General features: G+C 40.7%; 1 protein-coding gene across 4 annotated transcripts in view; it reads right to left on the bottom strand.

Moving 5' to 3' along the window:
* Window positions 1-27,501, bottom strand: part of PLEKHA5 (pleckstrin homology domain containing A5) — a 304,813-nt gene that overhangs the window by 123,070 nt on the left and 154,242 nt on the right. For all 4 annotated transcript variants that reach the window (XM_044992791.1, XM_044992750.1, XM_044992765.1 and 1 more), the window contains 3 exons: window positions 18,903-18,986; window positions 17,835-17,955; window positions 8,061-8,165 (listed from right to left, as the gene is read on the bottom strand). In XM_044992791.1, the coding sequence (XP_044848726.1) occupies window positions 8,061-8,165; window positions 17,835-17,955; window positions 18,903-18,986 (310 nt within the window). The remainder of the gene's footprint in view (window positions 1-8,060; window positions 8,166-17,834; window positions 17,956-18,902; window positions 18,987-27,501) is intronic.

Below are 27,501 nucleotides of genomic sequence, written 5' to 3'. Positions count from 1 at the left end.
CATTTTGGCAGTAAGTCTTATGTATAGCAGGTTTCTTGATAGACAGAAGGACTGACTGAACATTGGCTGAGGTGTGAACTCTGTGCCCGAGAACCATCTAGGAGTCAAGTTGTCAGGTCCAGAGACTATAGGTTGGGATAGGTCAGGGCACTTTAGCTTTATGACAGGAGATCTTTCCTGAGGGTAAGGTGGAGAGGCACTGCCAGAAAAAGTACCACACTTGCCTCAGCCACAATGATGCTATCATGATAGCCCTCGTCCTCTCTTATCTTAGTCCGAGCAAAGTCTTAATGATTAGAGGAACAGGCAGGTAAGCATACAGCAGGAAGTAGGGCCAATATTCTAGTGACAATATTCCAAGGAATTGTGGCCATATGTTCTACTAGAGCAGAAAAGATGATGTTTTACATTGCTTGAAGCTGTGAAGAAGTCTACCTTGAGGAGGCCTCAGATCTGGCAGATGCTGTGGAAAATGGAGTCACCGAGCTTCCCATGCATTGTCCTGATAGACAGTCCCTGCTCAGGAAATCTGCAACTGTGTTCTGAAGACCTGGCTGGTAAATCATGGAGATTTCTTAGCAATTCCGTTCTTAAGGACTGGGATCTTGTTCCCACTTGTCAGTTTTTGTACCATATAGCTACAGACTACCCTGTTGTCTCACGTTACCCTTAGAGAGTGCCCCTCGGTATCACAGAGGAAGTGCTAACACACAGACTGCCCTTAGTTCCAGGATGTTAATGTGAAGTTTTGTGAGGACCATCTGTCTTGTGCTGTGGCACCTCATAAATGCGCCAGCCCCCAAACCAGGAAAGAAGTGTCCATAACAAGCTGTTTCTGAAGTGGTGGATGTGAAAATGGAGTTCCCATAAAGACCTTTAGTGGATCTTTCCACCACCCGAAAGTGTCTACGACTTACATAGGCATGGTGATTTGTTTGGAAAGACTGTCTGTTTAGGGTGTACATAGTCCTTAGCCATGCCTGAAGACACCTGAAGTGCAATCTTGCATGTAGTGTAATGAACAAGGAGACCAAAATGTAGCTCAGCAGTTGCAGGCAGATTCTTGCAGTTATTGCGGACTATGCTGTAAAGATCAGTCTGGACATAGTGAAGAATCTGTCATTGGGAAGGTAAGCCCAAGCGGTTAGGGAGTTTGGCATAGACCCAATTAAGTCTATTACTGGAATGGTGTTAGATTTTTTTATATTGACTCAGAGGCCCAGAGACTGAGGGTTATAGGGGGTTGCTAATTGAGTCTCATTGGAGGAGTGGCCTCTGAGGAGCCAGTTGTCCAAATATGGAAAGGCTGTGACCTATTTATCTTTGTGGCCCACAATGTGTTACAAGGGCTATAGGTTGAAAACCATAGCACCCCCACCACCAACCCCTCCACAATCCCCTATGCCCAGCACCCCCTGCCCAGAAACTCCTCCACAGAATGGGGCCATGAGTGGCGCCCTGGGCACGGGGCCGGACCCTGCCATGTGGGATGGTGCAGCCTAAAACCTGGGGGTGCTGCAGCACCCATACACCCCTAGCTCCCAGTACCCCGACACCCCTCACTGCCCAGAGAGCCTCCACAGTCCACAAACCTGCCCAGAGACCCACTCTCCTGTACCCTGTGGCACTCACCAGCCCCCTGATGCCAGGAGCGCTTCAGCAGGCTGCCAGATGCTGTCTCCCCCTTCAGTCAACCCCATCCCCTTGCAGACCAGAGCAGCAAATTTTGAATTTTTTTTTAGCACGCAACTAGGCTGCAGCTGTGTGCTAATTGGGTTGCATGTGGCACACAGGTTGAGAACTGCTGATCTAGCCTCACTCTTTGCAGGACCTGCCTTTAAACTCATGTGGACTGTACACCACAATGGGACATGAGTTTTTCTGAGACACTCAAAATAGCCTGCCTGTAACTGGAAGAAAGATCTGGGGCAGGTCTAGCTGGGCTTGAACCCAAGGGTCTTAGGCATAAAACGGAGAAGTGCCATATACCACAATAGGGACAGCAAGAAGTTGAGGGTGGGGGGCTCAGGAACCCTCTGAGCACAAGTTGTGCTACCACTAAGAAGAAAATAACTAGGCAAAATGAAAAACTAACTACATAAACAAAAACAACAAGGGAAGAAAGAAAAGGCAGGAAGTAGATGAAAGCAGCAGATACTGCAATTGTTCTGTCTCAAGCCACAGGACCTGAGAAAGAACTGAAGTGGCAGTGGGTCTGCGCCTCCTTTTATGTCCTGGCCTGAGAGCACAAGGCACTGCTCTCACAGGTGCGGCCCTACGGACGCTGCTTTTTGCAACCTCCAGTTGAGAGGGCACAAGTGAGCATACATCCTATGGTGGAAATATACTCAAAGGAGTGAGTATTATGGAGAGGAATGTGAGGGAAGTAAATTCAATTTCTGAAATGAGAGATTACCGCATAGACTGACTACATCTGGATGCACTATTCTTTGAATCACCTTGTTATGTATTTACCCCTCATGGTAGTGAAGTTCATCAAACACATAATGCATGATTTTCCTTTATTAATGGAGTTAGCCAGGACTCATTTTGACAATATTCTGACTATATACTTGTTTCTCAGTTGGTCCTAAAGTACCCTAGAATAAAAACTCATCCAGGAATTTATTGCAAATTTTCCCAATTTTCCCACTGATTATTTGATTAAATGTCCTTATCTGACTAGCTATATTCAGGATGTTTTAACTTCTCTTTTTGATACTACCTCAATGTGTGTTCCATTAGACATGAATGGGCTTTAGGAGACAGGACTGAGCCTGTGTGTATAAAAGGAATTAAGTAGAGAGGAGTGGAAGTGATTAAACCCGTGGTACTTTGAGGCCCCATCTGGAAGATATTTAACTATTTGATTCACACTGAATTATTTCACCTCATATTAGGTCTCCTCCGAAGCAGAGTATCCAAATGCTGACAACCATTCACACAACTCTAGATTCTTTGGTACTGCCTTCTATATCAACACAAAACAGTATTCATGAAAAGCCAGCTGTAAGAACTCAAGATTCAGTAAGTAACTGAAGAAGCAGCTAGTAAATTAAAAATAGGACAATGACAAATATGCAAGAAAAAAAACTACAAACTGATATATCAAGGAAATTTTGAAGCCATAGTTAACTGGATTTATGTATAAATATACGCATACTAAAACACTAAAAAGTTCATATCAGATAGATGAGGTGAGAGGCGGCTCCTCTGCAATCAAAACATTTGACAAATGATGGATGTGATGTGATATGTATACAAAGAGCTTGATTTTCAAACTGAGGCTATGGGTCAGCACATATTTTAACACTTATGTTTGTGCATAAATTTATAGCAATTGTGGTGGGAAATGGGTCTAAATCATGTGTGTGCAAATGCCCATGTTGAACATGCAATGGCAGTAATTGTGCACAACCATTTGTGGCAAGGCACCTCTTCTCTCTCTCTCTCTCTCTCTCTCTCATCAGACAGCATTTCCCCCTCTGGTGATGGCGGGCCTGGGGTAATCAGCCCCACTCAGGCAGGGTTTGCCTTCCCCCTTCTGTGCTCCCTTGGTCATATTTTCAGGGTAGGCCTGAGGGTTGGCCTAAGGGGTGATCCTCCCCCAAACAAAAGGAAAAAGTCTCAAATAAAAACCCAGGGGAGGTACCTTTCGCTGCCCCCCTCGCTTGGGCAAGGTGTCATCCGGTTAGTTGCCCTGGGGTGTCAGTCCTTCCCCTAGCAGGCACTCAGGTTTGGCTGTTTCCCCTATGGGAAGGAGCACAGCCTCTCACCCTGGAACAGCCTATTTCCCTGCTGCCACTAGCCTGGCAGCAGCTTGTCTCTCTCTGCTCCTTTGCTCTCCCCAAAGGATTGTTTTTTAAAGGTTTCAAGCAGCCCTTAATTGGATTCAGGTGTCCCTAATTGATCTGAGGTAACCCCTTCTCAGCTTGTAGGAAAAAGGGCCTTCAACATTCTAGGGCTAATACATTGGCCTTCCAGGACCCTCTTGCAGCCATCTGGCCTGAATTTTACACAAATTATAGGCACACGAATGTGCACAGAAGGCCTCGAGGCTTTCTTTATGAAAATCAAATCATACACACAATATGTATGTTTGCATCCCTATATACATCCTTCCTTTTCAAACAGAGCTTCCAGTATCTTGATACATTAACAGAAACTAGAGTTAGAAAATACCTATTAGGTCATCTAGTTTATCATCCTGCTGATATAGATTTGCTCCTTACATAACATTTTTGAATAATCACTGCTTGCATTTGTCTCTCTCAAATGATTAGGTGTCTACTTCCTGGAGTGCAAACCCACAATGACTTGTGGCCCAAATGTGAAGACCTTGGATGACAGTGACACCTCTGAAGGAAACATTTGCATATTAGCAGCACATAGCCCAGAATGTAAAGTTACAGAGCATCAAAGGAAGACATCCACCATCCAAAAAAGTCATCACAATACCACAACAATAGTCTGATGATTCTGATTACAAGCTATCTTAAGCAGCGCTGCTTAGCACTCATTTTTCTTAGGGAGGAGCTAATTCTAAAAGAATGCTTCTGAAAAAACTTAACTGTCTTGACAGCTAAGAGCAAACAATCACAGTAACAGATACTAGCAAAGACATTCAGCCCTCTAAGATGACTTTACTAGTATTAAGATACATTCAGTGTCTTGAATTTAAAATTGTCTATATCTTCAGACAATGATAAAAAATGTTTGTGTAAAACAATCTAATGACAGAAATTTTATTGATCAAGAGTTTTTTGCCTCAGGTTCACACACTCATGAGACGTCGTCCTATATCACAGCACAAAACTGTCCATTATCCAGAATAGGACAAAGAGTTGTCTGATGAATGAAAAGTAATTAACTTTTGTTATACAAAGGGATATTATACGTAGATCTAAAAAAAGGACAATTTTAAATGCTGCTTGTAAAATGATGGTACTAAACAAGATCCACAGGCTTTGCATCGTGCTAACCCATATGCTTTATACTGCAGTATACAACTTCGTTCCTCTACATAAATGGAAGAGAAACAGTGGGGAGGAGACATGGATCTTAGCTGGATACTTTCTCTCAGCACATGCGCAGACAGCAGGGCAGAGCAACTCAGTTAAAGACCCAGAAACTTCCAGAATAAGGTGGTAGTTACCAGACATGTTCAGTAGATGTTCTGGGCTGTATATAAAGTTTTCATTGTGGACAAGCCATCTGGCAGGTTACACCCTAGTCACATTCTGGGAGCTGTGCCAAACAAGAGAGCAAAGGAGTAGGGATTTTAATAAAGGAGTTAAGAACAACCCTGTGGACTCAACAGCTGATGGATGCAGAACCAAGAATTGTGTCTGCTGTAAGGGCTAGGTCCCAATACCGCTACTTTGGATACAAGTGAGTGCAACTTCAGCTTTACTGGCTAAGGAAGCCCTCCATTAGGATAACATTTGGTCTACCACAGTATGTCCTAGAGGGACAGGTGGGGGAAATGTGTCACCTCTAGCAGCTACAGAGCCTGTATAACAGTGGTCTGAACTTTTTCGCCTGGCGGGTGCCAGACGATGAGCCACAGAGGACAGTGGCGGCGGACGAGCATCCGCAGAAATTCTGCCGACAAGCGGCAATGTCAATAGGCATCGCCGCCAAAATACCACCAAAAATCAGCGGCATTTCGGCGGCGATGCCTCTGGATGATGCAGCTTGTCGGCAGCATTTTGGCGGATGCTCGTCCGCTGGCCAGTACGCGGACACACTTAGACGCCATGGTGCCCGTGGGCACCACGTTGGGGACCCCTGATGTAGGACATATACTTAGCGATCAACTAACTGCTTTAAACTGAGATTCTGTTTCAGAAAGAGAATGGGGCACTACACTTAGTGAGGTGAGGGTTTGTGAATTCTTGCTTGAATTACTGGGCTTATAGGGAGAAGACTGTGGTCTAGAGCGATCAAGGAAATGGATATTTTATGTGATCCCAAACCCTGTAACACTTGGATACAGACTTCTGTTTCACCAGCAACTGAAAGGACCAGTCACCTATTAACACAACAGCTGGAATGATGCTAGCTGTGGAGATCCCCAGACTGTTTGTTTGCCTATTGGGTTTTGAAGTGTTTGACAGGACTGAGATGCTGACATTTCTCAAGCTCTGATGATTCAGATTTCAAGGCCAAAGGGGACCATTGTGATCATCTCATCCGATATCCTGTGTAACAAAGGCCATAGAACTTCCCTAAAATAATTCCTAGAGAACATCTTTTAGGGAAAAAACATCCAATCTTGATTTAAAATTTATCAGAATCCCCCACAGGTAAATTATTCCAATGGTTAATTATTCACTGTTAAAAAATTTACATCTTACAAGTGACACACACTACATACAATGGTTACACTATAAAGATGAGAAATCATCTGAGAGAAAAATCAGAGGGTATGTGTTTTGATATGTGCAACGAAGTTAGAAAATGTTATATATAACCCTTATATTTGAATGTTTGTAACAAACAAAAGGGGAAATCTATATAAGGAAAACCAGCAGATTTATTGTCTAATAACATTTGTTTAGAAGTTATTCATAGTATTTACAATATTTTATACTATTCACAGTGTGTTGTGTCCATTAAATGTTTTACTAACAAAACATAAGGTGTACTCTTTGAAACTGACTGGGAACTATTAACATCCACTTATCAGGGTTTTACATACAATAGCCCCACGGTTTAGCTCTCTGTAATGATTTTTGACAAGTCATGAAAAGACAGAACTGTCATCTGCCTGGAGCTAAGCTGAGGTGCAGGAAGAAGGAGAGTGTAATATTGCTTGAGCTCTACTGCCACCCGTTAAATGATTTATTTCTCTAACTAGTGTATGTTAGTGGGTTAAAGTGCAGCAGAAAAAGAGATGTTTTTCTCTGCCATCCTTCCTAATTCAAACTAATATGTTAACTGGACATAAATTAAGAAGTGAAATTACAACAGAAATTCAAAAGCAGCTTCTTTTCAAGCCATAAAGTAACCAAAGAGGAAAACCCACATAACCCAACCTTATGGTACTTCAGCTGGCAATGGCTGGATAAAAGCATGGGCCAGGAGAAGAATCTAAATATGGGGGAGGAAACCCACTGCCACCCCGAGTATCGGACAGTGCTCAATGTAGTTAAATGATCAATGTTTTTAATTATCTATCTAAAAAAAGGTTGAGAAAAAACTATTTTAGGTCATCTGTTTGCATTATAGTTAACTGGACTATGCCTGGCAATTGTGGGTCCAATACATACATACATACATGCTCCCTTCCCCCGCCTCTACTTTCACCTAAAAACACCAGTTTGTTTTCTAGTAGCACCCACAACATGCTAGAAAAAGAGGTGTTCTTGCCCTAAGATCTAATAGTCCTGAACTGTTCATTGCAAGAAAGTACAACCAGTTAGAGGGAGATTTTCAAAGGAGAAACGGAAGGTACGCCGTTGACTTTCAATGGGAGTTGGGTGCCTAATTGCTATTTATACTTTTAAAAAAATCTCTCTTAATGTACATTAGTGACTAAAAAAAAATCACATTTCAAACACACACACTCCCAGTATGTATATGTGTGCGTGTATATATAGATAGATAGATAGATGGATAAAACCTATGTTCAAGCCAAAAAAATATCCCCCAGTAGCCATCCTGGAATAATAAATAGCAAAACATTTGGCCACTCATTCTTGCCCCCATTTTCCCACCAATTATTATTTATTAACTTAGTCTTCCATCCCCAATATGTATTTGCCAGACACCCATCCTCCAAATCCTTCAGATATAACAGGACCCTGAATTTATAACATTGTACCTTTCTCCTCTTATGCTTCTCAAAGGAATGCAAGTAAACCACTATTCTGTACTTCCTGGCTGCCTTTATTCATTTTTCATTGTGTATTTTACTCAGTAGATGATACGAGTTAATGAAAGGTAACACATGCACCAGAAGAGATCTGTCATCTTCATGCCAATGTTTCTAGCATTAGGTTTCACATCAACTATTGTCCTGCATACAATAATAAACAAGGAAAAAATATGAATACCTGCTTGTAAAGCCACCCCCGTCTGATGACCGGTGCATTAGGATTCCTCTTTATTGAGTTTGATCTCTTTCCAAAATTATGAACCTTCTTTGAAGACCGTGATGTCTAAATGGAATGAACAAGTTAGAAAATGCACCATCAGTGTTTGTTAACTCTAGGAAATTGTCATACATTTCTTTCCTCAGATTTTTGTTCTCTATCCATGTTTCCCCTTGAGAATTGCAGGATATTGCTTTGTTCCTTTTTAGACAAATAAGTACGGTAATTGCCATGCTGTTTCTGCTGGCTCCAGAACTTCTCTAAATTTTCTGCAGTGAAAAAGAGAAATCCCAGAGCATAACAGGATCAAAACATTTTAAATACAGATTTAATAGAATTTTTTAAAAACAAAAATATAGCTGACTTTATTCTAAGACAAGGCTTGAAGAACACTTACAAGACAATACAAGAACTAGTAAGAGAACTAAAACTATGATAGATGGCAGTAATAATGAAAAAGGTGCTCCAGAGCAACACCTTAGTGAGAAAAGCCCAGCTTTCTTCTGTTCCCAGCACAACCCCAATAACTGGGAAAGAGGTCAGATTGCTACAAGGGTGCAGTCTCTGGCTTCTGATTGAGCCTTTCATATCTTCCTCTGATGAAATAGCTTTTATTCTGTCTGTTCTTCCCTCACAATCTTCCCATTCACTTTCTCTTGGCTGCTACAAAAGGGAGAAGATCTTCACTACTCTACCTGCTCCAACAGCTGTTTTGGTTCTCCTTCCCCTGTAACTCCAGCATCCATTTCTCATGCTGCTTATGTCTTTTTTTTCAAGCTGCTACAGCATGAAATTAAAGTGATTCTTGACAGTTAAGAAGAGTGGCTGTGAAACTAATGAGAGTCCTATTTTTTTCCACTCTTCTTCTGCCTCATAAAGCAATAAGCAGCAGCAGAGACACTGGAGGGATTCACCATGTCTTGAATACTGCTCTGCATTGGTTTACATTTAGTTTTTATTTGGAAAGTTACTGTTGCAAACAAAGGATGGAAACCTATTTTTTAATATTAAAAGCTTAAATTCCATAGAAATGAATGGCTTAGAGGCTGGTGCATTGACAAGGATAGTTTCCCTTTCATCAAGAGCAGGGAACTAGGAAACAAGAATCCTAGGTTCTGCTCCTGGCTCTGCTACAGACTTACTGCTTGACTTTGGACAAGTCATGTAGCTTCTGCACCTCAGTTTAATCTAACACTGATGAGATATCCACCCTGATAGAATTGGCATAGTTTGCACTACAAAAAGTAATTTTTACTCTGTTGACATTCACACCTTCTTGTCATCTCTTGGGAATGGGACACATATACCCCGATTGAATCATTGACCCCTCACTTGGTAAGGCAACTCCCATCTTTTCCTGTGCTGTATATTTATGCCTGCCTATTGTAATTTTCACTCCATACATCTGAAGAAGTGGGTCATAGCCCACAAAAGCTTATGCTCTAATAAATGTGTTAGTCTTTAAGGTGCCACAAGACTCCTCCTTGTTTTTGCTGAAACAGACTAACACGGCTACCCTTCTGTACCTCAAAGGGGACTTCAGGCCTTAACTGAAGTTTGTTAAGATACTCAGATGAAAGGTCCTTATAAATGTGAAAAATACTATTATTGCTTCTCGTATCTACAAACTTGTGTTCCAAAAATTATTGCCTGAATATGGGGTTGCTTTGTGGAGGTGCTTTCTATTTGGATTTAGATACTTAGCTGTGATTTACAAAGCCTCTAATTTAGAGAAACAATTCCACCAGTTCAGAGGGAATGACAAATTTGAAACATGTACAAAGACATGATACAGCCAACACAAATGCTGAACATGGACAATTATGGCTTTGCTCTCAGATAAACAACTGGCTATCTTAGTAACCCAAGCATAGGACAGCTCTTTGATTGCATAAATTAAGCAGTGGGAGCATGGTCACCATTTACATGTTATAAAACAACAGAGCATAGAGGTGTATCTCAGATTAGGAACCAATACAATAATAGATAAACAAGATTTCAGTGGGAATTGATTTTCAGATGAACAAACACTTTAGTGTGCCCACTGTGTAACTGTTGAATTTCGACTCTGCCTGTAACAGAGTATTTTCCACATACGTAGCAGACAATATTAAGACACTGGCACTGGCAATACAGGAGACGAGGGAGAAAAAGAAAAAAGGATTTTTAATTTTAATACAAAATTCAAAAGGAAGACTATATTATATATTTTTCTGAAATTCTGATTTGTTTGTATTCTCTTGGAAGCATGCTAATAATGCATTTCTCTACTAAGTTTGCAAAGCATAGATTTTTAAAAATTTCGTAGTGTCAGAATGTACTTTTATTGAACAGCCTTGTTGAAATGAACAGGACATTTAGATTAGATTTCAAAGGGACTTTTCATAATATAGTAGCACACGTAACACTGCACAATATATTTTACCTTAATAATAATAAGCAGCTTTTGTGAACAATATTTTCTGTGAACAGCAGCATAAGGTCTTAAAATAAAAAGAGGTTTACAATCCAAAATCTTTATTAAGGGGTTGACTTAAGCTCACAAGATGAAAAGCAAGGGTGAAGAGGCTGTTTTAAGTTCATTTGGAAGCAAGGCAGCTGAACAAAATTTAGTTTAGGGGAAAAAAGCTTAAGCAACTTAAAATACACACACTATTCAAAACAAAAGTCAAAACTGTTCTAAAACTTAACATTTTGGTTTTGGAAACTCAATCCATGTTCAGAAGTCAGCAAATGTTGTTCAGAAGATTTATTTTATAAGTAGTAGATGGAATAATATGGAAGACAAAACTATTCAGACAGAATAAATTAAAGATCAGGTCTGACAACTATACATTAAGATTCCAAAACTTGGAAGTTGTTGTGACAAATTAAATTCAAATTATTATGTTTAAGTTTGTTTTTTTTAAAATAGATTTTCATAATTGTTTTCAAAGACATTTCCCTATGTCCCACTAAAGAGCTGATTACTAAAGCTGGGTGCAATTTTTCACCGAAATAAGTTATTTTTGGCTAAAAATGCAGTTTTGATCGACCTAAACTTCTTGAAAATTTGACACAAGTTTGCCAAATAGTACGTCCAAATAAATAAATAAATAAATAAATGAATGAAAATTCAGAAGGGGACTTGGATGTCATCCCCAGGACAGCAAGAGTGAGAACGACACTACAGACCTGGGGGGAGGACAGAGGAGGCCTGGGTGTTAAGAGCATTCGCCTTGGAGACAAGTCCCTGCTCCAATTACTATTTATGAACAGTTTCAACAGGAGAGAAGGAGACTTGCCCAGAACACCCTATAGTCCAGGTGTCCTCAAACTCAAATGACCACAAGGGCCACATAAGGTCTAGTGCATTGGCCCGAGGGCCGCATCACCGACACCCCCACTGCCCCTGGCCCCGCCGCCATTCCACCCCTTCCATGAGGCCCCGCCCCTTCCCCGCCTCCAGGCCAGGGCAGGCTCCAGGCTCCGCTCTAGGAAGCAGCAGGAACCACGGCCCCTGGGGGAGTGGGGGTGAGCATAGGGCTCCGCTGCTGCTCCTCCAGGTACCTCCCACAAAGCTCCCATTGGCCGGGGTTCCCTGTTCCCAGCCAATGGGAGCTGCAAGGGGCAGTAGCTTGAAGCAAGGCAATGCAGGAGCCCTCTGCCTCCTCCCCTCTCCCCTCCGGCCTGAAGGGATGTGCTGCCAGCCGCTTAAGGGAGTGGCGCGAGGCTCGCAGCGCCATGGGCGGCAATCCCGCGGGCCTAGTTTGCCCACCTCTGGCCTGGAGGTAGGCAGAGGGGTGAGGGGGGCATGGGGAGCTTGGTGGGCCGCACAGAAGAGCATGTGTTTGAGACCCCTGCTATAGTCCAATGAATAGGGCATTCTCCTGCAATGTGGGAGACAAGTTAAAATCCCCACCCCACATCAGGCAGATATAGGAGATGCAGGTTTAATTCCCCTATCATAAATAAATGCCCTAACTGCTGGTCTAAAGGCTGAAAATGAGAAAGCAACTCAATTGCCACCAGCAACAATTTGTGAATCTAGCCCTTCATCTCCTTTCCTTTTAAAAAGGATGACTGGAAATGAAAAGAAGTGTTTTGTTTGACCTGAAACAAAATTTGTCCACTTGTTTTAAATCATTTTTTTGTTTGTTTTAATAAAGAGTTTTGGGTTTCTGGTTGAATTTTTTCTCCCCAAACAAAAAAACAGCACTACTAATTACTCATCAAAATCCTTCAACATTTTCTACCATGCAATACACAAACAAAATGGTCTTTGCATGTTCTAAGAAAGGGTGTAAACTCCCCAATGCAAGGCCCACAAATCCCTTTTTGTTTGCAAAATGGTTAATGCATCCAGGTGGTGCTGCCAAAAAAACAAATAATAATTTCAACTCCTCTAGCAGATTCAGGTAATTTAAATGCACATCTCTTTGGTTTGGTAACCAAGTACATGCACATTTTTACACAAAGCTCATGGAGCTCAGAAGTGAACCTTTACAGGCTCATACATTTTACCAACTGCAAATATCTACTTAGGTTAACAGGGCACTACTTGAGTTTTCTAATATTAGTTAATAAATAGAACACTAGACACTTGTCAATTATTTTATCTTATACTGTATAATGAGAATCTCAGCTCACACACAATGTGTTCTAAAGATCTCAAGACTATATATTTAAAAACCTTAGAATAGTATAAGTATTATAGTCAAGCCAGTGCTTGGTGGGAAAAAAGTGTGTGGGAGGGTGGATCACCACTCATTATTCGGTCCCTTCATTCCCCCATCAGTTTTGCCTCCTCCCCTTCCCAAATCTCTCTGGAGTTCTTCATCCTCCTTCCCCAGGTCGGGGGGGCTTCAGCAGGGTCCCCCCTCTCCCCATTCCCAGGCTGGGTGTTAAAGGGAAGGGAGAGGAGCACAGGACCTATCTGGATGCTCAAAGGATGGGGAAGGAGGGAGCAGAGCTGACCTCTGCTCTTGGGGAGAGAGCTCTGCCTGCCTAATGCAGCAGCCCTGATTGGCTCTTCCCCAGAAGATAGGCTAGTGGGGGGGAAAGATGCCAATCAGAGGAGATTCCCCACACGCACACCCTCCCAACAAGTAGGACTAAAATGTGTGTTTCTCAGCAAGCCAGCTCCAGTTGTAGATATTTCCTGGGTCTGCAACCCTTTTTGACCCAGCACGCTTTAAACACTGTGTGAAGTTACTGTATTATTTAAATACTACATCAAAAGTATGTTGTCACCTTGTAGATTAGTTTATCTGAAGAACACAGAAGCAAAACTATTGCTTAAGCATTTTAAAACAAGGCTTGGAAATGTCAGTAACAAATTGGAAGCTTTCCCTTGTGATGTGCGTGGGTTGTGATGAGGTGCATATAAGCGATCAATTTCTGCCAACTGTAATTTTTTGTTTAAAAATAAGTTTCTAATCCTTATGATTGATAAGATAACTTTCCAAATATGAACAAATGCAGTGTTGCCTTCTTAATTCTGTAGGCAGCTCTAGCATCGATGCTACTTCAAACTTCCAAGCACTGGCAGGGAAATTGAGAAGACTGGGCAGTACTGCTATTATTCAGAAGTTTGTGGGCAACAATGAACCTAACAAGGACCATGTCAGTTTCCCAACCCAATGTCTGCTAATGCTTGGGAAAGCTATGAAGAACTGCAGAGGTAGACACTGGAGCCACAGAGATCACCATGAGACCAGAACAATTTTGCCTGTGCAAGTACATACCATTTTATGGAGCAATATTCCCTGTATGTGCTATAGGGGTTCGATCATATTCACAAAGGCCTTTATAAAGATTTGAATACCATCTGCAGAATAAATGGAGGATACCAACTTTGAAAGAGGCTGGAGGAAGGGTAGAATAATGGAAAAACCCTCCCATCACTCCACCTCTTAGCAGCCATGAGGCTATGGAGGGAGAATGCCAGGCTCTATCCACACCATCTTCAGTAGGTTTTGGTCTAGGATGGGAAGGAAGTAAAATGAGCACCTTTTCCTTTCCAGAAATCAGGAAGCTGGACAGGTGGCTTTGAAGTTATAACACACTTGAGGCTGACTGGAAAAGTGGAGCATTTAACACCACTCTGGTATGAATCTCCACTCTCTCCTTTGTCAGCATTTTATTTTATTTTTGGGTGGAGAGAGGAAGGGAGCAAGAGAAGGAGGCCTGAGTGTCTAATCGAGCCCCTTGCTGCTTGGTCTCACTCAGCTCACCTCATTTTTTGTATCAGCCTCTGAACAATGGCTTTAGACTCTAGTCAGCCTTTTTTTTTTTAACAAAACTGCAAACAATTTTCTACAAATATTGTTATATTAATTCTGGACTGTTTTATATTAATAAAAGGAGCAGCATTGTACTAACAAGAGCCATGAAACAGTCCTTTATCTGAACTGAGCTGTTCCCAATATGAAATTCATGATCTCCCCAACTAATTAGATGAAAATTGCTAATGAGTTTATTAGTCATCCCTGAAAATGGATTTATGGATTTATGAAAATGAGTTTACAAAGAACTTTAATAAATTGCCACTAATATTTTTGCTTGTCTTAGAAGTAACCAAATGTAGCTTTTTCTCTCTTTCCCTAGTTTATGGAGAACCTAAATAACTACTCTCTCAACTATTTTCTCTCTCATGCATTATAATACTCTTTTTAAGACAGACTCTGAGAGACTAGCGTTGGTAAGGCAGCCCTGGCACCTCAAGTCCTCTTTTCATAGATAGAGGTAGACATCAAAACTGATAGCCCAAACCTCCTCATGGTTGGGCTCAAGTTCCTCAATACTATCACTGAAGGGCCACTTCTAAGCACAAGGGATAACAGTCTTAAATGCATTCAACCCATGGGCCCTCTGAAATTGCCAAAGAGGCTGATTAGTGTCAACTATGGTTTCTATGTTGCAGATACTTGTCTTCTGAGACTGGACTATCAAAAATGGTACAATAATGCAAACAAGTTTATTTCTGATAACTGTGTTTAAAGTAACTTGAATAGCATTCACATGAACTTCTTAAGTTAATTTAGTAACTGAAAAAAGGATAATGAGCACAGTTTTTAGTATAAAAGCAAAAGTCTGATTTCCCTAAAAAGTAGCTCAATAAATCCCATTCAACAAAACAGTCAATGCCTCTAACTTAACAATTTAGACAAATGCCTATAATTTAATAGCCAGTAGCAATCTCCATTTCTTTCCAGTACATTGTCAACCAAATACAGTAAGTAGTTTATTTTAATTTTGCCTGTAAAAGCCCTAAACTAATTTCCTGACTGCCTCCCAAATGGAAGTGAACATATTTCCCCTTCCCTTCATCCACATTTCACCCCACATAACGAACTCTAACACAGCTCTGTGGTAATTTTAAATCAGCATCATTGATGTCATCAGCACGGTTCTGAGAAAAAGATTTTTTTGATGGCTGTCCCTGCAGGGACTTAGCAACTATTGTAAGGTCATGCTGAACAGTGGCATTTTTTAATAAATCAACACTGCTACTATTTTCTCAGCAACACTGTTAGATTAAGGGCTTGGCTACATTTGAGAGTTACAGCGCTGGTGGTGGCTTTACAGTGCTGTAACTTACTCCCCGTCCACACTGGTAAGGCACATACAGCGCAGTATCTCCCTGGCAACAGCGCTGGCTGTACTCCACCTTGGCCTGGGAAATAACGACTATAGCGCTGCTCTTGCAGCGCTGGGGTGCCAGTGTAAACAGTGATTAATCTTACTACGCTGTAACTGACCTCCGGAACTTTCCCATAATGCTTTTTAAGTAAAGATAACACACTGTTTTGTTGTGATGCCTCTGTTTTGTTGTGAACTCGGGGCTCCTGGAGCTGCTTATCTAAAAACAAACATAGCTACTGTTTGCTCGAGCAGAGGCAGGGAGGGGGGGATCCCCTAGTGTTTGCTTCAGGAGAGAAGCAGCCTGGAGTGGGGGAGGAGGGGTCAGTTTTGGAGCAGCTGCTTATCTGGTCTGAAGGCTATTTGCATTTAGAGAATGAGAGAGGGGTGGGGGAAGGGGTCGAAACTTTTAAAATGATTGAAGGTTGGTGCTGTGTATCCGCTGTGTATCTTCAAGTCCTTAGAACGTGCGAGGCAGGGAGCTGACACAGTGTCAGCTCCAAAAATCCACTCTGTCTCCCCCACGCTCCCTGTCACACTCCTCCCCACCCCCCTCTTTTGAAAAGCATGTTGCAGCCACTTGAACGCTGGGAGAGCTGCCCATAATGCACCACTCCCAACACCGCTGCAAATGCTGCAAATGTGGCCACACTGCAGCGCTGGTAGCTGTCAGTGTGGCCACACAGCAGTGCTTTCCCTACACCGCTGTACGAAGATAGCTTTAACTCCCAGCGCTGTATAGCTGCAAGTGTAGCCAAACCCTAAAGGCATTTTCTAGAATCTGGAAGTCTTTCCTCACTAGATAATGGTTTTAATGTAGGTCAAGTTTTTGCCTGACCATTTGACTGTGTCCATTTAAAACAAAAGCTGCTTTAGCAGCAGTCTCCAACATGCTCAAAATGTCTTATTTTATGGGCCATTGTAAAATGTTTATTTTTTCACAAAGAAAATAAACAGGGTTTCAATCCAAACTTGCTGAAATTAAAGAAATTGCTCAGTTAACACTAACACTTCAAAGTATGTATGTTACAAATTTGATTCATTTGCAGGAGAACCACTTTGCTGGGTACAGTCTTTCAGTGCCTAATTCAACAGGTTTTTTTGTTTGCAACTGAGAATGTAAAAATACTCAAGAAGAAATGTTAACTGTTGACTACAAGACAGATGGCACTGCTTATCTCATCACTAACTAAGATGTCATCTGGCTAACTTCTCTGAAGATAATAAATCTATCCTGGCAAAACCCAATGAAAATTTTCAGTTTTGTAGTAAGTGAACTGTCCTTCTACAAAGTGGCCTCTAACTGAAAAACAAAATGAAACTTGTAGTTCTATACTGCCTTTTATCCAAGGATCTCTAAAGCTTTTTGCTTCATAACATCTCTGAAGGGCAAGGAAGTATCTCCCCGTTACAGATGGGGAAACTGAAGCACAACGTAGTTAAGTTGATTTAGCCAAGATCCCACAAATAAGGCAAAGCCAGGAATAGAATTCAAGTTTCCTCACTTTCAGTCCTGTGCTTTAACCACAAGACCAGACTACAAAACAAAAAACAGATTGCTTATGATTTCATGGGCTACTGAGCAATTTTCCTACCTAGTTGCACTGAAATTCTAGGACTGGCGGTTGCTAGTTAAAATGTAACCTTTGCCGTATGGTCTGTTCCCATAACCACTTTTAAGGGCTGCAACCAATCCCTTACTAATTGCTATAATTCCATACTCCTGCCTTGAGGATGTTCGGTCAAATCTTTCAAAACATAGTTCAACTGTCCACATGCACACTTACCTATATGCCCACTCAAACACACAGTTGCTCATATACAAAACAAGAAAGATGTCTAATACCAAAGAATTTCAGAACGTGAAAGTCATAAGAGCCAAGAAGCCTGTGACAAAAATTACAGCTCTAGTGATAAGTTATTTCAGACACCTCAGCTTCCAAATAAAAACATTCAGGTTATCAAGTGCCCTGAGATATACATATGCTTTGTTTCTTTTTTTAAATGGAATATTAATTACAAAGTTTCTCTTTAATTATAGGACTCTGTTTGCTATCTTATGGAATAATTGAATAATTTTACATTAATAAATAAACTGATACAGTGACTTACTCTGCCCACAGGGCTCACTGGATGCACAGCATAATCTGATGTCAAATTGTAGTTGGAAGCGTCACTTATTGTGCTTACTGTTCGTTCTTTCTTTTCTTCAGATGTCATAGTTGCAGCAGTCCTGAAAACAGAGTATTCAGTAACACCAGAACCTGCTGTGTGTGCAGACTGATATTAAAACGTGTCCCTAAGATGTTCTCTAATAGTGGCTGTGTCCTACTTTTTGAAGCAAGCAATTCAGATTTTATGAGAAAATTATCTGCACCAAGTATTAAAAAGGTCATTAAATTGTATAGCAAAGACAAACTTAATTCTATTATAGGAAATTCTTAAAGTTGCTTTAAAATAATTCAAATTCGTGGTTTACCACACAGCACAGGTAGTAAGAGAATGCTGTACACCAATCTCATGTTAGTGAAAATATGAGACTTTTAAGTATTACTGAAGTTCAGTCTGGTAATTTGATTAGATACACAAGACACAGCCACTTCACAACCAGAGATCAGGAATTACTACTGTACATAAATACTTGATTCCCCTAAACCTTCAGGAAAGTCTAAGGAAATCATGTCATTCATGATTTATTCTGCAAGAGTAATGAAACAGTAGTCAACAAATCTATCATCCACCTGCTCAGGAAACTTCTTGACAAGACAATGAAATAACAATATTAAATGGAAAAGGAGTCCTAGCTGCTACAGGAGATATGGAATGCCAGCATATTCCAGAGCAATTCAAATGGATCATCAAAAATGTACCTTATGGTAGCCTACTGGACTATCCTGCTAAAAATCGTTTAGTTTACTCTGCATGCAAATTGGGTAGGGTAACAGAAGTGAACAGTGAAATAATGGTCCCAATACTTCATTAAAACACAGAAAATCCCATTTGGGCTAGTTTTTTTTTTCTTTTTAATTGTTTTACTGTGCTTCTTTGGTCTTGGATTAGCAGAGTGCAGAAGAATTAGATAATAACAAAAATAAATTTCTATATTGATTGGAGCTCATTGTGAATTGTATGAATTAAGAATGCATGTATTTTATATTGTGCAAAGCACATTTCACTTACTGTTCATTCACAACAAAAATACAGTTATCCTGTGATGGCTGTCCTGTTACTGGATGCTTGCAGGTCACTTTCCGTTCATTATGACTGTGGAGAAGAGAGACAGGCATTTATAAAGTTATGTATTTTGTAGTTTTCTGTAAAATTATTTTAAGGATTTAGTGTAAGGTCCAAATACAAGGAAAATAACTGGACGGTTCCACGAAGAGTTCATTGTGACATCTGGAACTTAACTCCTGGCAACTACAGATGTAAAATATGTGTGTCTTTGAATGTTGTGCCCTTATCCACACTACAGTTGAAACCATGCAACCAGTTTATATTTAAAATGGATGCTAATATTGCTTCATTCACAAAATGATTGAAACCCTTATGGTAAACATTTTCTAATAATTTAGAGAGGAAAATAAAATATTTGAGCTTTAACACTGCTCTAGGGATAAAAAAAGCTAATGATTTCTAATCTGGAGTTTGGCATTTTTCATTTAAAACTTCCAAGTAAAATGCCATGATATTCATAAAGAAACATTATGAACTCGTAAGAGCCAAAGAAAGAGAAGATTACAGCTATATATATATATACACACACCCTGCATATTGTTTATGGCATCATAATGAATGCAAATGTCATAAATAGGCAGAATAAATGCATGCAACAAGAGAATATATTAAAATCAATGGTTTTGTAATGATGTCCTAAATTCTTCCCATCACTGTGGGGAAGACATATGATTTTAACATTTGGCACAAAACTGAAGAAGCAGTTCAAAAATTAAATCAAATTTTTGGATTTTCTTCAAGTTGAGAGTGAGATTAAAACCTGGAATAATCTGGAGTAGTGTAACATTCAGCATATTTACTATGGTACAAATGTATTTTTCATGAGGTATTTAATAGAACCTGTATCCCAGGATCCTTCATGTAATTTAACAACAGAGAAGGAAGAAATTAAAAAGGGATAAGAGAAAATGTATGCTTTTACCTTAGATTTAAAAAGAAGCAGTCATATATAGAAAGTCCGTTCAAAACAGCAGGAAATCTGTAAGAGAAGGTTCTTCCACCAGCAATACCAAGATTTTGTGGAAGACAGGCAGACTAAGGTCAATGCTAAATGACAGGTTTCAGAGTAGCAGTCGTGTTAGTCTGTATCCGCAAAAAGAACAGGAGTACTTGTGGCACCTTAGAGACTATCCATTCTGCCACACACTTCCGATCTTGTGTAACCTTGACTAAGTCACTTAATTTCTCTATTCCTCAGTGCCTTATCTGAAAAATAGGGGTTATGCTTCCCTGTCTCACAGGGATGTTGAGAGGATAAGTACATTCATGTCTGTGTGGCACTCAGATACTAGAATCATGAAGGTCATGTAGGCTACCAGAGAGTATTCATTGTTGCCATTACTGTTGCAGCTGATATAGGAAAATGTCAAAGCTATTTGTATGGAAACATAAAACCTATTAACTGAAGTAACAGAAGATCCCTCTATAAAGTTTTCAGATACTTCGAAAGTCCATCATATCAAAACTAAACTGTTATATGTAATCTCAAACCATAATATCTATAATCAATGCAATACATACAATAGCAAATGCTTTGCAATATTAATTCCTATCTTAAATAACGTTTTCATTTTCAAAGAGCTTATTTTTATCCAGGCAAGTTCAATAAATTTGGAGTAAACAGAAAATTTGTCAATATTTCCTTTTTCTTTTCTACTTTTTATTTGGTACATTTAAAATTATAATATTGATTTTTGCTATGAAATCTATTTACCTAGAAGTACTGATACAAGAGACAGCTCTCTCTTTGTATAAGGGAAATACCTTTATTTCTGCACCAACTTTCCCAAAAAATTCACACGTAGACAGGTAACAAACCTGGAAAACCTCAGTCTTCCAATGAAACTTTCAGAAAATTACAAAAATCTTAAAACTGGTTCAGAATGAAAGTTTACAGCACTTGAAAGATAACCTTTGGTTATAGACACTAACATTTTAACTATACAAAATACTGTTTACCTTGCAAACCTTGCTCTCCATTCCCTGAAGTCTTAACTTCAGCAAGATAATCAAAGAAGTGTAGGACTGGAAGGGACCTCAAGAGGTCATCTAGCCCAGTCCCTTGCACTCAAGGCAGGACTATCTAATAACTAGACCATTCCTGGGCGGAATCTTAACATTTCCCTGGCTGATACTTATATTAAAAAGCTTAGATCTTGATCACTTTGCAGTTTCACAGTCATGCTCTAGTCACAAGTCCCCTTTCACACAAAAACCTATAGTAAAAAAAAATTAAAGCTTCTTTCATGTTTAAGCTGTATTGGATATAATATGCAAACAAACATGCAATATGCAAAAATATGCAAAGAAAAAGAGGTAAAAATGTAACCCATTTCTTTGTATCATTTTTTCTTATGCCACAGAGTTTAGTTTAAAGCAAGTTGTGGACATTTGTGGCTAATAATGACTGAAGTACATCATTATCTACCTTTTTAGAACAACTATAATCAGTTTAACCTCTGAAAAAGATTCTATTGGGAAAGTACATCCATAACCTTTGAAGGGCCATGAGATAGATTCTGATCTGCTTAGTCCTTGCCATCCTAAATTGTTATGATTCTATGTTCCCTAAGAAAGATAAAGTGGCTCAGAGAAAAGAAAACTATGTTACAAACATCACTGCACAACATCCATTTTTAGGTGGATATTTTTCCTCCAATTCAACAGACTCACTTTCTTGATTCTCTCGAGGAAGGCTGGAGAATTGTATCCACAAGACTTGAAATTATGAAATACAGGGCACGAATTGAACTTTTATCATCATAAAATAATTATTTTCAACTTTTTTTTTCCATGTGGCCTTGGTGGACAACCTTAAGCTGGACCCATCTAAGTTAGCCATAAATGGTGGGATTTTTAAAAGTGCCTGAGGAGCACAAGTTTCACCGACTTTCCATGGGACTCGTGCTTCTAATTCAGACTTTTTTTAAAATCCCACAGTAAGTCAAAAAAGGGTGTCATTCAGTTAGGTTATAGTGATGTAGACTGTTCTAATGTTTAACCTTGACAATTTGATACAGCTGGCCATCAACTGGCATCCCAAAAGGCTGCCAAGTAGAATATTCCCTCTTTTGTTGAGAGGGAACAACTTGCACACACCGGCACTGCCTAGCTCAATAAGAAGCTGTGTTCACTCCTCCTTACTAAAGGAAAGGTCATCTAAATGGAAAATATTGGAGAGAAGGGAGCAATCCCAGATGACTACAAAAAACCATTTGAGGACAACTGTTAGGTCAATAATTTTAGGGCTAAACCTAGAAAAAAGAGACACCATCTTTCTCCCCCTCTTCCACACTGATATGTGACAGACAGCATGTCTGAAGTTGAAAACCTGGCCCAATAATGAGTATCTGGTAGAAAGGGGGCCTGGAAAGTTGTCATGGACATTGTAAAAGTACATTGAAGCAAGGAGCCATTTCTCTTCCTTCCTTAGAGATCTCTACCACTTAAATAGGCAAGGAACACTTCTTTTCCCATCTCTCCTAAGCCCAGACTCCCAAACAAAGTCATATGAATGAACATGCATTGCAGCTAACAATGAATGTCAACTTGTTCTAGTAATAAAAAATGCTTTATGTAAAGAATTGTAATTTGTTGACTAAACCCCAAATATTTTCTTTTAAAAACAGTGTATTTTCATTTCTGACCCCAAACAGCTGGGTTTCAGGACTATTTTAACTTAGATTACCAACATTTACCTAAATTTCTCAAAATACTTATGTAAGAAGTACAGTCCCTAGATAATTTCTATGTCCCTTCTATATAACAGTAGCCCCAAGGCATTTATTTACGGGCTTCATCTCTTGTAGTTCACTGAAAATTTTATTAAAAGCTCCCACACACTAGGCACAATTTCCAGTGTGTTCAATTTAGGCATCAGTCAGTGACCCACAAAATTCCACTCTAGGTCTCTACACAAGCACAGTATTTTGTATATTTCATTATGATAATATGCATCTAATTAATACAAGTCAATGGAAATTAAGCCAAATTTCCCCTTTAATATTTCAGCACATTCATTTCCCAGTTTCCACAACCAAAACCACACTTCAAAATTACAATGTTGCATCTTTCTGTGTCTGTACTTGTACTGTGTGGTAAGGATTGTATTACAGTGGGTTTAAAAACAGTTAGAAGCCAAGATATTTTAAAAGCAGCAAAGAGTCCTGTGGCACCTTATAGACTAACAGATGTTTTGGAGCATGAGCTTTCGTGGGTGAATACCCACTTCGTTGGATGCATGATGTATTTTAACTCATTCTTTCCTTTCACTTAGGCAGAAATATAGCATCCTTGTGAATACATGCACGCAGTAAAACTTTTCTCAAAATGGAGGTCCAAATTCTGTTCTTGGTTACACCATTATACACAGAGTATTTCCATTAACACCACTCGGGAATTGGCTCTATTTTAATTGCAGGAGCTGGGCTATCTCAACAATATTGCCATGTCTAGAGCCAAAATCAAAAATCAAAACTTCCTTGGATATTTTTATTAATATTCATGATCACACGTTCCCTAACTCAATATATACAGTTGGCTGTTATATATGCCACTGGGCAGAGATACTCAGACTGAGACTCTTTAATGTGCCTCTTGTGGCTCCTTGCAGCACATGATATTAAAACACTCAATTAACAACCAATCAGGATGCTTTTACTATGTTATTAACCAATTGTAGTTGATAAAATACTTGGTCAGTCATTTTGCTGTGAGAATAATATATCTCTCTATATAAAATGAAACAATGAATTCACACTACTGTAGCTCTTTTGGGTAACGTTGAACAGTAATTTGGCTCCTGAACCACTGAGGTCTGAGTATCACTGCACTGGGGTATGTAGAACTCCAGAAGCAGGTACAGCTGGCTGAGATGACATTTCAGATATGCATTCAATAAAAATAAACTATTTTTTGCCTGTGTCATGGATCTTACTTTGTTCTTTGTTCCACTAAGGTCCATCAATGGTCACCTGTTAAAAAGTGGGTCAAAATTTCAATTCGATTTCATAATACCTTGGGGACAAATTCTGTTCTCAACTACATGGTGTAACCCAACAATTCACTGTAGCAAAACAATTTAGCTTGTTCCACGTGATTTCGGAAAACAAGAGTTGGATTTTTTCCCCCCATCTCAACAGTACAGGATCTGGTACTACTTTGTGAAGAGCCAACAAAACCCAGTTTTTTCTATATGGGAAGCCATCTTTCAGGGTGACAACTTCAGTACTATCCATTTTACATTCCACTCATGCTGTTGCCCGCTAGCCTCTGCTTCCCTCTCCTTCCTAACATTCTTTCAGAGCAATGCTCTGTTTACAAGGTGTGGTACAAGCTAACTATCACGCACTTTCACACCCTTCCTCTCTCCAAACACATTCGTTGCATTGTTAGCCTGCTCTAAGCCCTGGTTTACACTACAAACTTATGTCAGTGTAACTATATAGCTCAAGGGTATCAATTTTCCACCCCTCCAGGTGATGTGCACTTCTCCTCCACTACAATGTGACCCGATATAACGTGGGTCCGCATATAGGGCAGTAGCAGTGGGGTTCCGGCGGCACTTTAAAGGGTCCGGGGCTCCGGCTGCTGCGGGGAGCCCAGGGCCCTTTAAATCACCACTGGAGCCCTGCCACTGCTACCCCAGGGCTGCGGCAGCGGGGCTCCGCCGGCGATTTAAAGGGCCTGGGGCTCGCCAGAGCCCCGGGCTCCTTAAATCACCGCAGCAGCCCTGCCAACGCTACCCCGATGTAACGGCGTTTCATCTATAACATGGTAGGGATTTTTGGCTCCCCACGACCGTGTTATATCGGGGTAGAGGTGTAATTATAACTAACCCAACCCAAGGTGTAGAGAGCACAATATCAACAGGATGGACTTTTCCCACTGACTTAGTTATTGCCTCTTGGGGTACCTATGCTGATGAGAGAAGCTTTCACTAATTGGGAGTGTTTCACTAATCGCTGATTGGGAGTGTTTTCACTAAGTACTGCAGTACGGTAAGCGTAAACAAGCCCTAATACTACATAAAAAATACTGAATCAATTTAACCGGGGCCAAGTATGGAACAAGGATCAATGTGAGGCTAAAAAAGGCTTCATATAGAAAGTTTTGGACACATTTCTCTCCTCCTAAGAGCACGTCTACAGTACAGACTTAAAATCGACCTGATGACCACACTGTCAGTGGTGCGCATCATCATCAGGAGTGCTTTTACTGACTGAAGAGGGGCAGTGCGGGGAGAGGCTTGCAGCCAGGGCTCAGCTCCCCATATGGAGTGGGGGCCAGTCTCCTGGGCTTCTTGACTCTCGGTTCCCGGCCAGGGAGCTGGGCAGGTGCAGCCCAGATCAGAGCAGGGACCTGGGGGCAGCCAAAGCTCTAGCATGGAGCCCTGAAATTGACAAGACAGCCAACAGCTGATATAAGTAACAATGTGTCTATACAGACACTGCTTCGCACTAACTACACCGACATAAGTCCTATGCCTCTTGTGGAGGTGGAGTTATTATGTCTGCATAGTAGGGTACTTACATCAGTGGGACAAGGCTGTAGTGTATATACTGAAATAATCAGGCGTATGTAAGCTAATGTACATCGACTTAACTCTAGTGTAGACCAGGTCTAAATAACAGTCTAATGCTACGGTTATTCAACAATTCTGAAGGTAGTACTTCCCATAACCTGTATTAGTAGGAGCATTGCCAGCAGATCAAGGGAAGTGATTATTCCCCTCTATCTGGCACTGGTGAGGCCACACCTGGAGTATTGTGTCCAGTTTTGGTCCTCCCACTACAGAAGGGATGTGGACAAATTGCAGAGAGTCCAGTGGAGGGCAACAAAAATGATTAGGGGGCTGGGCATGACTTACAATGAGAGGCTGAGGAAACTGGGGTTATTTAGTCTGCAGAAAAGAAGCGTGAGGGGGGATTTGATAGCAGCCTTCAACTATCTGAAGGGGGTTCCAAAGAGAATGGAGCTAGGCTGTTCTCAGTGGTGGCAGATGACCAAATAAGAAGCAATGGTCTCAAGTTGCAATGGGGGAGGTCTAGGTTGGATATTAGGAAACACTTTCACTAGGAGGGTGGTGAAGCACTGGAATAGGTTACCTAGGGAGGTGGTGGAATCTCCATCCTTACAGGTTTTTAAGGCCTGGCTTGACAAAGCACTGGCTGGGATGATTTAGTTGGTGTTGGTCCTGCTTTGAGCAGGGGGTTGGACTAGATGACCTCCTGAGGTCTCTTCCAACCCTAATATTCTATGATAACAAGAAAATGAGATTCATATTGTCAGTTTCCTTTTAGTGACAGACTGCAAGAGTCTTGCTGAGCTATGCAGAGCAGGGAGCTGTGCAAACAGCCTATCCAGCCTCCCCAATGGTGCACAAAGGCCTCCCACAACAGCAGTCTTTGCACTTCAGATGGAGTACAGACTGCTCAGTCCTACTTCCCCAGGAAGAATAGCAAAAAGATGCAACCGAGGCTTATATCTACTAAACTACCCATCACACATTGGTTCTGGTACACAATGGGAACAATATATTCCATCCTAATGTGGACTGAACAGCCCTGCCTGAGGGGCAGTCCTGTTTTGCACCACTAACTGCCACAATCTAGCCCATAATGGAGAGGAAGCCAGATGTTATGTACTTGACTGATAATCTAATCTGCTAATATAACTGCAGTACTTTCCCTTCATCTGGATATACCAGAAGACAGTCTTCTAGGACCACTACATATGCCTTCCTATGTTTTTACTGGCTTGCAGCTGCTCCCATTTCAAAATCCTTTTTATTTCTAGCTTACCCACATCTTGCAAAATTGTGTTGGCCCTCTAATATTTTTGCTCTAAACCAAAGACCAGAAGTATAACTGGATTCAAAAAATAATTAGATAAATTCAAGGAGGATAGGTCCATCATTGGCTATTAGCCAAAATGGTCAGGGATGCAATCCCATGCTCCAGGTGTCCCTAAACCTCTGACTGCCAGAAACAGGGAGGGGATGACACAGGGTGGATCACTCTAAGATTCCTGTTATGTTCATTCTCTCTAATGCATCTGGCACTAGCTACTGTCATAAGAGGATACTGGGCTGGAGGGACCAGTGATCTGATCCAGTACCATTATATTTATGTTCTTAACTAAGAACAAGTAAATTTAGTATTCTGTCCAGTTTCTCATTGCAAATGGACTAGTATTTTTTCTGTGGTTTTTATTTGGAGGAGGTGAGCAACTCAGCTAGAGTAGATGGAACAGAATGAAGGGTACACAGACCAATTGTATAACAGGATAGAAGACCAGGGAAAAATGAGGGCTAAGAACAGCTTTCATCTGGGGCCTGGTCTACACTAAGCGTTTAAACCGATTTTAGGAGCGTTAAACCGATTTAACGCCGCACCCATCCACACTAAGAGGCCCTTTATATCGATATAAAGGGCTCTTTAAATCGGTTTCTGTACTCCTCCCCGACGAGAGGAGTAGCGCTAATATCGGGATTAACATATCGGAATAGGGTTAGTGTGGCCGCAAATCGACGGTATTGGCC

This window comes from Mauremys mutica, chromosome 1 (assembly GCF_020497125.1).
Source record: "Mauremys mutica isolate MM-2020 ecotype Southern chromosome 1, ASM2049712v1, whole genome shotgun sequence".
In the NCBI taxonomy this organism is placed as follows: domain Eukaryota; kingdom Metazoa; phylum Chordata; order Testudines; family Geoemydidae; genus Mauremys; species Mauremys mutica.
This window is presented reverse-complemented; position numbering and strand designations above follow the sequence as displayed.